We start from the raw sequence: 15,382 nt of genomic DNA on the forward strand, positions 1-15,382 counted from the left end.
GGAAATATTTAATAGCTATTTATTATTTTTAAATACATAAAATGATCAATACTATAAAAAACACTATTTATTACGTAATAAATGACATGTCCTCTAGTTTATAATTTTCAAGCACAAGCAGCCAAATTTGTATTCACATCTTAAATATTAATTGGCGGAAAGTAGAAAAATAGTTGAATCAATCACAAGTTCCCTCCATCTCTCAAACAACAAAATGTTCAAACTTTTGACCAATTTTCCTAACGGCTCGCTGCTAAAGATATTCCTTTGACCCCTCCAAACCCTAACTGCCTTCCATTATTTTTACTTTGGCTCCTCTTCACTCCACTTCTCTCCTCCTCTTCCTCTCCTTTCTCTTTCTCTTTCATTTTTTTATAGCCGTTGGAGCTCTTTGTCTTCTTTCTCTCTTCTGTTTTGGCATAATGGACACAACATCCACCATGCAACTGCCTTCTACTTCTCTTGTTTCTTCTTCTTTGAAGCGAAAAAGACCACCCAAGATTGAGATTCCGAATGTGCTACAAGAAATCCAGGCTGATAAAGTCAAATTCAAAGATTTGACCCCGAGAAATGATCCTTCATGTTTTAGTGGAATTGGTGTCGGAGTTTCCTCTATTAAAGGCAAGAAAAAGTTCATGGAAGATGCTCACAAGATTGTTTCTTGCATAAATGGCTGCTCAAATCAAGTAAAACTACTAAAAAAAGAACGCTATTTCTCGATGGGTTTTTCTTTTATTCTAAAATTTTCTTATTTTTTGGCTCGTTCGTTGGTAATGTAAATGTGCAGGGATTTTTTGGAGTTTATGATGGGCATGGAGGGAAAAAGGCCGCAGAATATGTTGCAGATAATTTGCACACTAACATCCTTGGAATGATGTCAAATTCTGCGGGAAATATATCCAAAGAAGATGCTGTTAAAGCTGGGTACTTGAAAACAGACCAAGAGTTCTTGAAACAGGTATATTTGCGAGTTCATATTTCAGTTTGCTTGTTTAGAGTCTTTAATGATGTTATGTTTGGTTAATCATGCACTATTTTCAACAATCAGTAGCAAAAGATGCTATTTAGCTCTTACTGATGAAAGGATTGATGATTAGGAACCTTCCTGACGATTAGTATAGATTTTATTTCATTGTAGTTGAAGTTCTGTACTCATCATGATCTGTCAGTTTATATAACATAATGTTCTTAAAGAAATAAGAAGATTTCATGGTTGATTTTCCATAATTGGAAATCTTGGATTACAGTAGAGTTCTTCTCGGTCTACAAATGCTGCTGGTAGTTTTGGTTTGGAAAAAGAAAACTGCTTGTAATTTAATGATAAAACAGTAATTTATTTTTGGAACTTGAATTATTTCCTCCTAGTCTTGTACAAAGTCCTTTTTCTTCGTTCAAACGGTTTGAAAATCTCTTTTCAGAAAAAAAAAGAAAAGAGATCTGAATTCCATAATTGCATTGTCAGTCCAAACCTCGTAGTGCTTAATAAGGACATGCCCACATCAATATTCATTTAAGCAAATTCAGATCAGACTATGTGATAGTGGGGCTATGCGAATCCCATTTAGGAGTCACATTTTATTTTCTGATTGGTACACATAATTCTTCAATTCTATGATATTAAGTTTTGAATTTTTAAAATTTCAAAAAAAAGAATTTTATTTTTATTTTTTTTAAAATTTGTACACTAAATTTCCATAACTGAATTTTCTAATTCAATGAGGTGCCTCTGGATGGCTAGTTCAAAATGTAAACTTGGCACCAATTTTCATTCTGTTCCATTTTCATGCACTCTGATGTATATCACTAAAAACCGGAATGCGCTTGTCCGGGGCCCGGGATAGGGGCAGCTGGAAAGGCTGCAACTTGTTCTTGCTATGCTTACCTCCTCCGTTTATAATGCAGGGTTTAGTCAGTGGTGCCTGCTGTGTCACAGCCTTGATTGAAGGGCGTGAGGTTGTTGTCTCTAATGTTGGAGATTGCAGGGCTGTTCTTTGTAGAGGAGGAGTAGCTGAAGCCCTTACAATAGATCATAGAGCAGAAAGGGAGGACGAACGAAAACGAATAGAGGATAAGGTAGTTTTTATGCTAAAGCCAAATTTGGTAAGTTAGCTCAAGAGAGAAGTTGTGGATGATGACTAATAATATTCACGCATTGATACTTCAATACAGGGAGGATATGTTGAGATCCATCGAGGCGCGTGGAGAGTTCATGGGGTTCTTTCTGTTTCTAGAAGCATTGGAGATGCTCATCTGAAGGAGTGGGTACTGGCTGAGCCTGACACAATGACCTTACAACTAACCCCGGATATGGACTTTCTTGTCTTAGCTTCTGATGGACTGTGGGAAGAGGTGAGCTGCAGAATACCTTGTGGAAACCGTTATGCATAAACTTAATGCCAGATGTTTTAGTTCATATTTCATTAGTTAAACTTTATATTCACCTTGTGAAAACTGAATCAAGCAACAAAATATGCCGATGTTTTAAGAGCTGCTCCGTCATTGAAGTTGGCTTAATATTTTAGGACTACCTAAATTCAACCATCGCAAACTTTTCTCTTATTGCTTTAATATGTACTATTCCTTTTTCTGCATGAAATTGGCGAACAGAATCCATATAGCCTTGTGTGGTTGTTGATTTCATAGTGTGATTTCGTGGCCTAGGTTGGGAACCAAGAAGCTGTAGATACTGTGATTGCTTTATGCATGCCTGAGAAGAAAATGGGATCTATAGGAGATATTCAAAAAGATGATGATGTTAATTATGGGTGTGTAAATATTAGTCCTTCATCAAAGTTGCGAAGGGTTTCTCTGGTTAAGCAGCAAAAAGTGTTAAAACACTCACCGAGCAATAAGCAGACAGTTGATAGCTGGAAAGATATGCAAGATAACTTTGCATGTGAAAATGAAAGTCCTCCATCAAAGTCAAGAAGAATTTCACTGGTCAAGAGAATAAATGTCAAGAATGATTCCCCTATTAAAGAAAACACTGTTCATAAGAAGAGATCTGCGTCTATGGGGCTTGTGTCTGCTTGTAAAGAGCTTGTGAACCTTGCTGTAAGTAGAGGTAGTTTGGATGACATCACGGTGATGATAATCGATTTGAACCACTTCAAATGTAACAACTAATAATGTGAATTAATCTAGCATGATGCTAAATCATTAATCTCCTGTACATATCTGAACTAAATCTACACTAGTGTAGGTTTTAGTAAGTTCATGTTTTAACTTGTACTGAGAGAATTTGCAGGAGCTTTATTTAATCAATTAATTACAGAGTATGAGTGCTGTCTGAAAATTTTCCCTTAATGTATTATGCTAAAAAACAGGTGATTATGCCAAAAGTGGGTACAATTATACTTTGGTAGCATATTTTATGTTGTATGTTGGCCAATATGCCTGTTCTTGAAATTCAAATTGCCAAGAGTTAGCAATATTCAGATTAGGAATATTGAAGGGGACCAAGTGTTGGACCTGATCTGCAACATCAAGTTATATTCCTTAGTTTTTATTTCCATCAGTACCTTTAGATTCCTTGCCTAACCACATTTGTCCAAAACTTCTAATGGAAGAAATTATAAAACATACAAGATAACCATAATTATGCAATAATCAGCTTCCATTTACCCTACCCACATGCTCTTATACCTTAAACCAAATCCCGCATTCCCCACCATCTAACTATTTTCCTTTCTTCTGAGATTACACTTTCTCAAGGACTTCCTATGTAATGAAAGGTTTTGTTTGCTTTTTACCGTACACGATAAAGAAATGATGTGCGCTGAAGATAAAGCCTGTGACTGAGACTACTAATCCACTTTTGAAGGTGGAAAAAGGTGAGACTAGGGAACAAGTAAAAGAGATCAAATAAATAAATAACAGAATGAAACTTACACTTTCTGAATATAATTTTAAATATATTGCTTTTCTCTCATTCTCATCCCCTCCACCTTCAAAACTTATAGTTTAAGGCTTTCTTGATACTCTCATTCTTTCAAGAAACCATCTAGCAGATTATAGAGAAAATCTTGACTTTGCAGTCCTTTCTTTTTCTTTTTTTGTTTCTTTCTTCATTTATAATTGATATTCGTTGTCTCACTATTTAAAAGAGAGAATTAGTTATAATCATGCATGATTCGTTAGCTATCCCTGCTTGCTTCTCAGCTAGCGAGAGGCATACAGATGAGCCAGCAATGATAACCAGATCAGGCCAGAGTGTATTTATGTCAGTTTACAGGACAAAATTAGCCAGCCACTGCCGTTTGATCACAATCACATGGTACAAGAACCTTTTGCTTCATGGCCTATCTATTTCTTTTCAGGCAACCAATGAAGAAGGCGAAAGCTACCAATTCAAGATAGAATTGAAGCCATGGTATTTCTGGAGAAAACAAGGCTGCAAGCAGTTTTTGGTGGATGGTAAGGCTGTTGAGGTTGTTTGGGACCTAAAGGCTGCAAAATTCAATGGAGAAACAGAACCACAATCAGATTACTATGTTGCTATAGTCTCTGAAGGTGAAGTTATTTTACTTCTTGGTGATTTAAAGAAAGATGCATATCGAAAGACTCGTTGCAGGCCTGCCCTTATTGATCCAATCTTGATTTCAAGAAAAGAACATGTTTTTGGTAAGAAAAGGTTTAGAACAAGATTTAAATTTCATGAGAAAGAACAATTCCATGAAATTTCAATCGAATGCAACAATTGTAGTGCTAGTAACAGCAACTATATTGGTGGGTTTGATCCTCAATTAGAGATAATAGTTGATGGGAAACTAGAAATTCAAGTTAAGCATCTCCAATGGAAGTTCAGAGGAAATGAGTCAATTGATTTTAGTAAAAAAAGATTAGAAGTTTATTGGGATGTACATGATTTGCTATTTGGTTCCGGTCCAAGACATGGTCGGTTTATATTTAAGCCAGTACTTTCATCATCGTCATCATCTTCTCCATCAACCTCTTCAATGCCATTGTTGACTGATCAAGAAGTTCCTTATTGGGATGACAATGGAGGTGGATCATCCAATTTTTGCTTGTTTTTATACACTTGGAAGGTAGAATAATTTTGTTTTGGTGCATATAACTGTCTAATGATGTAATCTAATATAATTATATGTATATTTTTCATTTCAATTGACTCAAAAATGTATTTGATTAAGTTATATTTCCATTTAGTTAAGTTGTTTACTTTTTATCCAACAATATGTGATATCATATCCTAGATATTAAAGAGAGAGACATGGTGTCAATTAAGTCCGATCTAATTGATTTTCTCACTTATATCAGTCTTCTCTTCTCTAATTATGAGTATTTTCATTAATTTAATGAGTTGGGGAGATTTCTACCCATCGAATCTACTGATGAATAAGAGAAAAAAAAAAGAGAGACATGGTTATATTGAGAGAGGATGGTCAGAGGTTGGGTATGGTGGCCAACATATGGACCCAATGAGAGCTGGAAGTTTGCCATAACTGGACAAGGATTGACAGGCCAGATCAATGGATCACATACTTATGTTCAATAATTTCCTAATTCATAATAGCTATCATCCAATATCCTGATAATAATAAGACTTATTGTATTTGCTATTTATTTGTATGTGTCTGAATGAATTAATATGGCTTAGATAGATGTTGTTTGGGATGATATACAGTTAATGGTGATGGAAGCATGTAAAAGATTTTTCTTTTTTTTTTCTTGCCCAAAAATACAAAAATTTATATACATACATGGTGCAAAATCTTTTTTCTTATGTAATTGTTTTACTTTATAATCCACTAAATGATCTAAGCCTCATAATTAAAGGGAGTAGGGAGATGAAAGGCTGATTATAAATGATAAACCTTTCAAAGAAAATTGGAATTATGCTGTTTTTTTTTTCGATGTAGGTAAGTCTGGTATAATTCTTATTTCCACAATCGGGGCTATTTTGAGTATTGATATTATGCAAAGTTTATAGATATAAATGAGTTTTAAGTATAATTCATTTTATTTTTTTAAAAAGCAAAAAAAAAAAAATTAGGATTCTAAAAGAAATGAAATCATAATTTCATTCATTATATGTACAAATCAACAATTTCTTTTATGTTTCATAATTTTTTTTTTCTAATTTAAACATATTCATTTTAAAATTTCTAAAATGTAAAAAAAAAAAGGAATTATTATTGTTCTTTTTAGGTAGTAGAATTTAGTTATCCAAAGAATACCAAACTAGAAAGAAAATGGCGAATAAAAAAGGACATACCCAAAAGGAAAAACAATAAGCGAAAAGGATAATAAAAGGTTATAGTTCTTGTTTCCTTTTCCATGCTGATATCTTACATAGTATAATGGGCTTTGGTGGTGGACCATCCACATCAAAATGGGCCAACAATGCAAATACCTATCAATAAAGCTTTTTCTTTCTTCAATCAACTTTTGGAAAGCTCTTCAGAAGATGAAAATTGAAAAAACAAAAGTGAACCAGTGGTCCATTCCACTCTATTGCCAAGCAATTTTCAATCAAATGAGTAACTTTGCTAGGTCAAAATTTGAGGCTTATGACCTACGAATAATGAGTTCGGAAATAGCTGCTTTATGAGAGCAGAGACTTCAAATATAGATATTTTTATATATTACATTACATTTTCTTAAAAATATAAAATTAAAGAGAAGAAAAAGTAAAATTAATGGTACATTACATTCTGTTGTGACAGGACATTTTTAATGGAATTGGTGGGTCTGAAAAAGAACCATTCACAATTTGATGGAAAACCCACTTATTAGCTGCCTCTGTATAATGGACTCCATCCCAAATTATCTTAACAGATGGGTCTTTGCAAGAATTAGCTATTGTCACTTCCTTGCCATTCACAATCTTCTTGGCTCCACATCTTGCCGATGTGTTATAGTTATACTTACCACCATGACCACAACAAGCTACAAAAGGGTTCTTGAACCCTACAAAAAAAAAAATCAAAATTAGGAGGTCTCAACAATGAAAATATTTTTATTGGACATGAATGGGAATTGGCAAGCTATTTACCAAATTTTTTGGCTTGGGTGATTAGAGTATATTTGACAGAGTAGATATCAACATAAGTAATGGCAGCCAAAGGAAGATCTTTCCTGAGATTAACCAAAGCTTGTTTCAATTTATGGTTGAAATACTGAGCAACCTCATTGAATGGGCTAGCACACCCATATTTATCTATTTGGGCTGCAGTTATTAGAAATCTGTCCAGAGAGTATGGCAAGCAGCCCACTGGGCCTGTGTTGTGTATCCAAAATGATCTTCCTCCTTCAGCATACACCGACTGCATATATATTATAATTACCAACAAAACTATAATTAAATGTTATCAATTTTAACATCTTCAATTGACTTTGTATGTAATAATAATATACTTATAACCAATTTTGATTTGTTTGACTAGTTTGATCTCTTTCTAGTTGTCTGACATATCAAAATCTATTGGTAGATAACGGCTTTACCCGAATATCACTTTGATCCGAGCATGAAGATATGTATTTAAACTTAAAAAAAAAAAAAAAAAAAAAACACACACGTAATAACAAGAAATGATGGATTGATGTTTATCTTACCTTAATAGTATTAGATAATTGGGCTACCAAATCAGGGACAAATGCCTTTACTTGATCAGCAGTGAAATTGAGCTTGTAACCAGCAGTGAGGTCGTTTTGGCCAATGTCAAAGGTGTACAAAGCATTAGAGAAATAATCTGCCTTTGGCAACAATTTTTCAAACACTCCTCCTGTGTAATAATTAATTAGTTTAAACATCATTTTAACAAATTGAAAATGAGAGAATATTCATATAATTAATAATTAATTACCTTGATTATAGTATTTCTGGGACTTTTTTTGGAAATCTGAGTATTGAATAAATTGGACATCTAATGAAATAGGACTGTATCCACTTTGAGACATGGTTGTGTTTTGAGGTCTAATTGTTGATCCTGCTGTAGCAAAATTGGCTCCATGGCTGAAGTTCGAACCCACCGATTCCAGATTTGCACTCAGATATGGCAATCCCAAGCTTTCCGCTGGAAAAAAAAAAACATGTATATAAACCCCAAACGCACATTAATTAAGGAAGTGGGAAAAATATTAGCAAGTGTACCTATGAAATCAATGATAAGACGGCCATCGGAGTACCGGCCAGCCGGGTGGCGGAAGTAAGTTTCTCCGTTGGGAGGAGGGGGTTGCCCAAATACAGCCGATAGCCCACCTGTGTCGGAATTTGAGTCTCCAAAATTGAATATGGCAGGAAAATCACATGGTGATGCTTCTGATACTCTTATAAGATTTGGAAGTGATAATGCTAAGAAGAACACATTGAAGAAAATATGTGTTAAACAATGTGCTTCCAATTCCATGGATAGAGCGAGAGAATCAGAATTTGGGATCTTTTGTATTTGTTTTTCTTTTTTGGCCTTGTGTTCTTTTCCTCTGTTTCTTTATTTCTGGCAACGGTCGAGGAAATTGAAATTTGAATGAATTACAGTAAATTCTATTAATTAACAAACATATCTTCTATTACCATTGACCAAATTTTGGAATAAACAACTAACTAAAAAATGGACTTTCCATATTCGTATATAAGATGGAAAAAAATTAATAATTAATAAAGAAAAAAAAATGAAAACCATGCAATTAGATTATCTTCATCAAATAATCTAAATTTGTTTCTCACATTTGGTACAAAAAAAAAAAAAAAAAAAGAAATAGCTGAAAAATGACATGAAAATATCAATGTAGAGGGTGCCTATGGCAAGCCATGTTTAATGGAATTGGTGGGTCTGAAAATGAACCATCTTTAATATTTTCAAACATCCATTTGTTTGCTGCTTGAGTGAAATGAACTCCATCCCAATTAATCCAAACTGAAGGATCTTCACATGCTTTCCCCACCAAAACTTGTCTTCCACCTTTTGTAATATATCCTCCACATCCAATATTCTTGTTGTAGTTATACTTCCCACCATGTCCACAACAAGCTCTCAATGACTCATTAAATCCTGCAAATTTTTCAATCTCATTTCAATTTCTGTAATTTTTAAAATACTTTTCTTTTACCAGGGGCGGAGCTCTTTGGGGGCTGAAGGGGTTCATGTCATCTCAAGAAATATAGAAATATTATACTTGATCCCTCTAAAAGTTTAAAATAACTTCATCAGGCTCTCTTAAAATAATTATTCTAGCTCCGCCCTGTTTCGTATTATAAGACATTATTATCATACTTACCGAACTTTCTGGCTTGACTGAAAAGACTATATTTTAGAGAGTAAATATCAACATATGTGATTGCTGCTTCTGGCAATTCTTTTCTCAATTGGGTAACCACCTTCTTCAATCCATGATTGTAATATTTTGCTACCTGATTCAATGGAATCCCGCAACCAGCTCTGTCAATCTCTGAAGCTAAAAGTGGAATTCTGTCCAATACATAAGCAAGACAACCAAAAGGTCCTGTGTTGTGAATCCAAAAGTTTCTTCCTCCTTGACCATATACATACTGTTACAACGTTAAAAAATGCAAACATTGTCACTAAATCAGTTAAGTTTATTGAAAATTTTATGTCTAACTTACTAACCGAAACAATGTCTTTGAACTGGCTGAGTACTTCAGGAACATAAGCTCTAACTTCAGTAGTAGACATGTTTAAGAAATAACCAGAAGTAAGATCATTTTGACCAATATCAAAGGTGTACAAAGCTCGAGCAAAATCACCAGCCTTAGGCAACAACTTTTTGTATATTCCACCTGCACCAAATCAACCGAGTCTAAATAAAATGGGGAGAGATTTGAGGTTTAGATGGTGAAATTTACCTTTTTGACGGAAAATTTGAGATCTGTTGTGAAATTGATAGAACTCATTCCATTGGAAATTCAAAGAAATGGGACTAAAACCACTCTGGGTTAAAGTTGTGTTTTGGAGTCTAATGGTGGAACCTGCTGTTGCAAAATTGGCTCCATGTCTGAAGTTGCTGCCTACTGAATCAAGGTACGCACTTAGATATGGCAATCCAAGGCTTTCCGCTGAAAATCAATACAAAGTAAACAATTTCATTGGTAGGCTCGGTTAAAAAAATCAGTGCAAACTGAACAAACTAAAATTTTCGAAAGAAAAGCCGGATCGAACTGAATAATATATACAGAAACTGAATTGAACCTGCTCAATTGAATTGGCTTTTAGCTATTTTTTTTAAGGTTTTAAGCTTATTTTTTGAATTTTATAAAACTAATTGTAAACTAATAAATTGAAACAGGGATTTAGGAATAATGTCGGTGGATTATTTTATTTTATTTTCTGAGATAGATAAAAGGACAACGACTCGTGAATTGTACTTAGGAAAAGGGTACAGTTCATCACTGACACTCAACTTTTGTTCTCTATTAATCAAAGTTTATATTGGATTAATCATTTGATAATTCGAAGAAATTGTATGATTAAAAAAGATTCATTACATTAATATTGTAAGAACAAAAGAACTTAAGGAGCATCAGAATATAGGAAAATACCGATGAAGTCAATAATGAGGCGGCCATCACAGTACCGTCCGGCGGGGTGGTGGAAGTAAGACTCGCCGTGAGGAGGAGGAGCCTGACCAAAAACAGCAGACAAACCACCGGTGTCGGAATTAGAATCTCCAAAGTTAAAGATTGCTGGGAAATGACATGATGATAGGGAAGTGGCCACCACTGAACATGGTAATGGACTCCAATAACTTGAAGTTAAAAAGAAAAGAAAGATACTAATTATAGAGATTGGAGGATATGACTCCATCACTGAGAGAGACAGAGAAAATAATAAGTGAGATAAGGTAAAAAAAAAAAAAGCACAGTCCAAAAGAAAACTATATAGATATATTTATATACAAGGTAAGTTACATGCAGACAATAAGAACCAGTGGTTTTTGCGTATATAAAGTAAAGGTTAGAGGTGAGTGCCATGTCATCATGACTCATGCCAATCCAATATATATATATATATATATATAAGGGAAGGCGTTAATTTCTGCATTCCTTTTTAATCCTAATATAATATCCATAATTCATATATATTCAAATCTAATACACCCACGTAATGGGAAATAATAAATATCCAACTTTATTTCTAAAAAATATCAAATCATTTTATTGATTATCATATATCTTTTGTACCGTAATTTTCTGAGTTTGTATTCTCCTTATTCTACTGTAAGAAAAATTAGTTAGTATTTTTTTTCTAAATATATAAATAACTATAAATATGTAAATTAAGTTCAAAGTAAAAAATAATTAAATTAAAGAAAATTGGATTTTTATCACTGATTTTATCCACTCATTCATTAGATAAGTGGGCTGATACTGACAGAATGCAAGGTTTCCTACCATTGCTATTACCTGTATTCTGCTATCTTATTCGATATTAATCTGAGTTGATGAAAAATTTAAATATAGAAAAATAGATATAAATAAGAAAAAAATTCAAAAATTTAAAATTATATATAAAATGTGTGACACAATATTTTTGATAGATATTTTTATATTTTTTTTCATTTTAAAGTTTATTTAAAATTAAAATAATAATTTAGTTTTTGAAATAATTAATGTCGTAAATAATCAACACTCAAAAGTTTATTAGAATAATATATTAAAGTAATAATATTATCTTTAAAAAATATATTATTAAAATAATATAATAATATTTTTTAATCAATTAATAAAAAATATTAAAAAATTATAATTTATCAATTATTAAAAACTCAAGTTATTTAATAAACTCAAACTATCAATAACTAAGGATATTTTAGGATTTTTAAACTTTCACTGAGGCTATTATAAATAATCTTATTATTTTCCTCTCATTCTTACTTTTATATATAATATAGATTAATGAATAAAAAAAATATTAAAATATAATGTGGAAGCATGATAGGATAGTTAAAATACTTTAATTACTTAAATAACTCTAACAAAGTTTATTAGGAAATAATGATTAGATTTTTTTGTTTCTTGAATTTATAATTTAATTTAAGCAAATTATATTGCACAATAGGAGCAAAGAGAAAATTATATTGTATGATTTTATGATTTATACATAGATAACCATGTAGGTGTGTTATTGTAAACATGTAAATTTAAAAGACATTAAATTTATTATCTTTAAAAATAATTATTGAAGTAATTCTAGTATTGTTTATTAATTGAACCACTCATTAGATTGCTATATAAAAATTAAATATTTAAGACTTCATGGCCCAATGGATAAGGCGCTGGTCTACGGAACCAGAGATTCTGGGTTCGATCCCCAGTGAAGTCGTTTTTAACAATGTGCAAATATGAAAAAGAAATGCCAAAATACACGTCACATTTTGGTAAATTTCATTCATAACATCATTAATTGCACTCTCCATTTAGTTTTAGTTTGCAGTTACTAGATTGTAAAATTTGAGTCAATATAAAGAAAGCAACAATGACTAAATTTTGGATTCAAAAATCAGAAAAAACAAAGTCACCATCTCATGGAAAGATAGTTATGCTTTGTGCTCATTGTTACATGCTTCACTGATGGAAATGGGAGGCTCTGAAAGCGAACCATCAAGAATACTGTGGGCTATAATTTTATTTGCAGCCTGAGAATAATGTATGCCATCCCAACTAATATAGAGCTCAGGATTGCTGCATGGATCCCCAGAAATTTCAGTTCCATTCACGATCGCCTTTCTCCCGCATTGAAGGCGGTAATCCCCATAATGGCCGCAACAATATCCAAGTGGATCAGCAAAACCTGCAGAGCCAGGAGAGAAGTAAACATAAGAAAAGAAAATTTGTTTGAAATGAACTGCAAAAAGGAACTTTTTCCTGCACGATGAAAACAAGATTAGTATAAAGATAAAGCTTACCGTGCTTCTTTGCTTCAGAAATTAATGAATATTTAGCTGTATAGATATCAGTATAAGTAAGCGCCGCATTTGGGAGTTGTTTCCTTAGCTGGGATACTCTATCTTTCAGCTGTCTGTTAAATTCTTGGGCAATATCATTGTGGGACTTGACACAACCATTTTCGTCCCTATTTTCAGGCTTTGGAGGATAAAATATAACAGCAAATGGTAAGCATCCAATAGGACCAGTGTTGTGTATCCAAAATATTCTTGCTCCTAGTTGATACAGTTTCTGCAACAGATGATCACAGAAAAAAATTTCTCAATCTATGATTTAAAACTACATAGAGAATGAATTAAAGAGTCACTCATAAGCATTTTGTGTTCCTTTCCTTGATAACTTATGTCCAAACACACATTTAGATTTTATCTGGTTCTGACGTTTAAATAGCAATTTGGGTATGCTATTTAGCTGTTTTGAAACTCTTATGAACATATGAAATATACTTGAAAAAAAAAAAAAATTTAGATGACCCTTAATGACTTTAATGAAATCTAATGAACAACAACAAACAAACCATTAGAACCTTGGAAGTCCATCAATAGCAGAAAGAAACTGCAATGACAAGTCATTAATAGAAGAACTATACCATCTAGAATAGCATTGCTATGAATATTGTTCATATAACTTTGCATCACGTGCTGCATGCATATAAGGATAATATATGCCCAAGTTTTATTTATTATATCTCAGTTGAGATTAATGCATCCTTATTTATATATAAGGTACTCTACATTATTTCAAGGTATAAATCCAATCTTCTACATTGCTTTAGAATTGATTCTAGTGAACACTCCCCAACTCCTAATAAGGAGGCAATGAAAATACTTATGCACCCAAAGTTCAAGCCTGCATTTTTATGCCTTGGATGGCGGATACTATATATACATTTTGCATAATACTCCATTCCCATGCAAAAAAAGAGGAAGCAATATAAAGCAAGGTCAAGTTACCTCTATGGCCTGAGCAAACTGATTAATGATCTTAGGTAGAGATTCTACCACTTGCTTCTCACTCATTAACTTAATCCAAGCATGAAGATCATTCTGTCCAATATCCAATGTGTACAGTGCCTTTGAGAAATCCTCAGGTCTTGGGAGCTTATTCATCACGTTCAAGGTTCTGCCTGAAATTCAAGAATCCAGAAACTGAAAAACAATAAACTTTAAAAAGGGATTAGCAATTCAAGGAAAAAAGATATATTTAATGCGACAATTTATCCTACCTTGATTGTATAGCTCGAGAGTTCTTTCCTTAAATTGTTCGAACTGTGAAAGCTGTATGTCAAGAGAAATTGGGCTAAAACCACTCCCGAATATGTTACCATCAGCTGGCTGTATTGTAGACCCTCCAGTAGCAAAATTTGCTCCATGTCTAAAATTTGTCCCAATAGAATCTAAATAAGCACTCAAGTATGGCAATTCCAATTTCTCAGCTGCAAAAATTTAATATCAAGATCAAACAGTTATATAAAGAAAGAAACTTTACTTTTAAAAAACTTTCAGAAGGATCTACTAACCTAAAAAATCAATAATGTCACGTCCATCGCAGTAGCGACCAGATGGCTTGTTGAAGAAAGAATAGCCATTAGGGTAAGGAAGTCGATGAAACGCAGCGGATTTGCCCCCGGTGTCAGAATTTGAATCGCCAAAGTTGAATATGGCCGGGAAATGGCAGCTATTTGAGTGAAGAAGATTATTTCCAGGTCCTCTCACAATAAAAAGTGAGAGTGCGAGCGCTAAAGAAAGTGCCATCGCTACTGCTTGCAGAGTGTGTTTCAGTCCCCACGGTCCCTTCCATCTCCTGCTGATTATGCTAATGGGTCTTAACCAATTCATAGCGCTTCAATCTGTAAGAGGACTTTTACCAAATAAGTGGTTTTGTATAAGAAGAAGTGTAGATGAATCGCCGTCCAAGTGGCAGCCAGACAAGCAACTGCTACAAACGATATTGGTCAACCAGCGTTGTTCATTGGAAGGGTATCTGAATCTAATACTTTGAAGCTTGAAACTTTGTTTTTAGGAGTGGGAGATTCAGAGTTTGAATGTCAATTGGAATCAAATTATTAAAATGAAAATTGTATTCGAAGTCCGATATCAAATCATAAATTTGGTCTCATGTCGAGCTCCTGCCTTCCCCACCATGTCTGTTTATTTCATTGATTTTATAATTTCTTCAAATATAAGTTACTGATTTAATTTCTGGATCTCGGTCGAAATTATTATCGGATTCTTACAGTTTAACCAACAAAATTACTTTTTATCTTTGAAGTTTAGTTCTATTAATTTAATCCTTTTGTCCAAAAAGTATAATTTGGATGGATGAAATTTGAATAATTAAATTTAAATATTCAATGGTTGCAGCTTCAGTATAATGCAACTAACGTATTTTGAAGGATCACTGCAAGAACTCCCATGAATGACAGTTCTTGCGTCTAACCATAAGTTACTGCATTAG

The 15,382-nt window shown here is 33.2% G+C and overlaps 4 protein-coding genes and 1 non-coding gene across 5 annotated transcripts; 2 read left to right on the forward strand and 3 right to left on the reverse strand.

Annotated features, from left to right (window-relative positions):
• The first annotated feature begins 252 nt into the window (after positions 1 to 252).
• Positions 253 to 5,253, forward strand: LOC105644696 (Protein phosphatase 2C family protein). The gene is made up of 6 exons (XM_012230134.4): positions 253 to 686; positions 788 to 958; positions 1,903 to 2,073; positions 2,170 to 2,349; positions 2,662 to 3,115; positions 4,141 to 5,253. Exons 1-6 carry the CDS (start codon positions 423 to 425, stop codon positions 5,055 to 5,057), a joined length of 2,157 nt encoding a protein of 718 aa, XP_012085524.1. The 5' UTR covers positions 253 to 422; the 3' UTR covers positions 5,058 to 5,253.
• Positions 5,254 to 6,437: 1,184 nt separating this feature from the next.
• On the reverse strand, positions 6,438 to 8,499 carry LOC105644983 (GDSL esterase/lipase At3g26430). The gene is made up of 5 exons (XM_012230488.4): positions 8,117 to 8,499; positions 7,830 to 8,039; positions 7,579 to 7,748; positions 7,019 to 7,289; positions 6,438 to 6,933 (listed from the first exon to the last, which is right to left on the reverse strand). The coding sequence occupies exons 1-5, from the start codon at positions 8,370 to 8,372 to the stop codon at positions 6,671 to 6,673; spliced, it is 1,170 nt and encodes a 389-aa protein (XP_012085878.1). The 5' UTR covers positions 8,373 to 8,499; the 3' UTR covers positions 6,438 to 6,670.
• Positions 8,500 to 8,635: 136 nt separating this feature from the next.
• Positions 8,636 to 10,859, reverse strand: LOC105644694 (alpha-L-fucosidase 3). The gene is made up of 5 exons (XM_012230133.4): positions 10,520 to 10,859; positions 9,827 to 10,036; positions 9,591 to 9,760; positions 9,241 to 9,511; positions 8,636 to 9,014 (listed from the first exon to the last, which is right to left on the reverse strand). The coding sequence occupies exons 1-5, from the start codon at positions 10,782 to 10,784 to the stop codon at positions 8,746 to 8,748; spliced, it is 1,185 nt and encodes a 394-aa protein (XP_012085523.1). The 5' UTR covers positions 10,785 to 10,859; the 3' UTR covers positions 8,636 to 8,745.
• A 1,370-nt stretch (positions 10,860 to 12,229) lies between these two features.
• Positions 12,230 to 12,302, forward strand: TRNAR-ACG (transfer RNA arginine (anticodon ACG)). Its single transcript has one exon. It is a non-coding gene; the product is annotated as a tRNA-Arg (tRNA).
• A 139-nt stretch (positions 12,303 to 12,441) lies between these two features.
• On the reverse strand, positions 12,442 to 15,068 carry LOC105644693 (GDSL esterase/lipase At5g14450). The gene is made up of 5 exons (XM_012230132.4): positions 14,445 to 15,068; positions 14,151 to 14,360; positions 13,879 to 14,051; positions 12,886 to 13,156; positions 12,442 to 12,770 (listed from the first exon to the last, which is right to left on the reverse strand). Exons 1-5 carry the CDS (start codon positions 14,761 to 14,763, stop codon positions 12,517 to 12,519), a joined length of 1,227 nt encoding a protein of 408 aa, XP_012085522.1. The 5' UTR covers positions 14,764 to 15,068; the 3' UTR covers positions 12,442 to 12,516.
• Between the last annotated feature and the right edge of the window lie 314 nt (positions 15,069 to 15,382).

This window comes from Jatropha curcas, chromosome 3 (genome assembly GCF_041381405.1).
Source record: "Jatropha curcas cultivar XTBG-Jc1 chromosome 3, XTBG_Jcur_1.0, whole genome shotgun sequence".
Lineage (NCBI taxonomy): Eukaryota > Viridiplantae > Streptophyta > Magnoliopsida > Malpighiales > Euphorbiaceae > Jatropha > Jatropha curcas.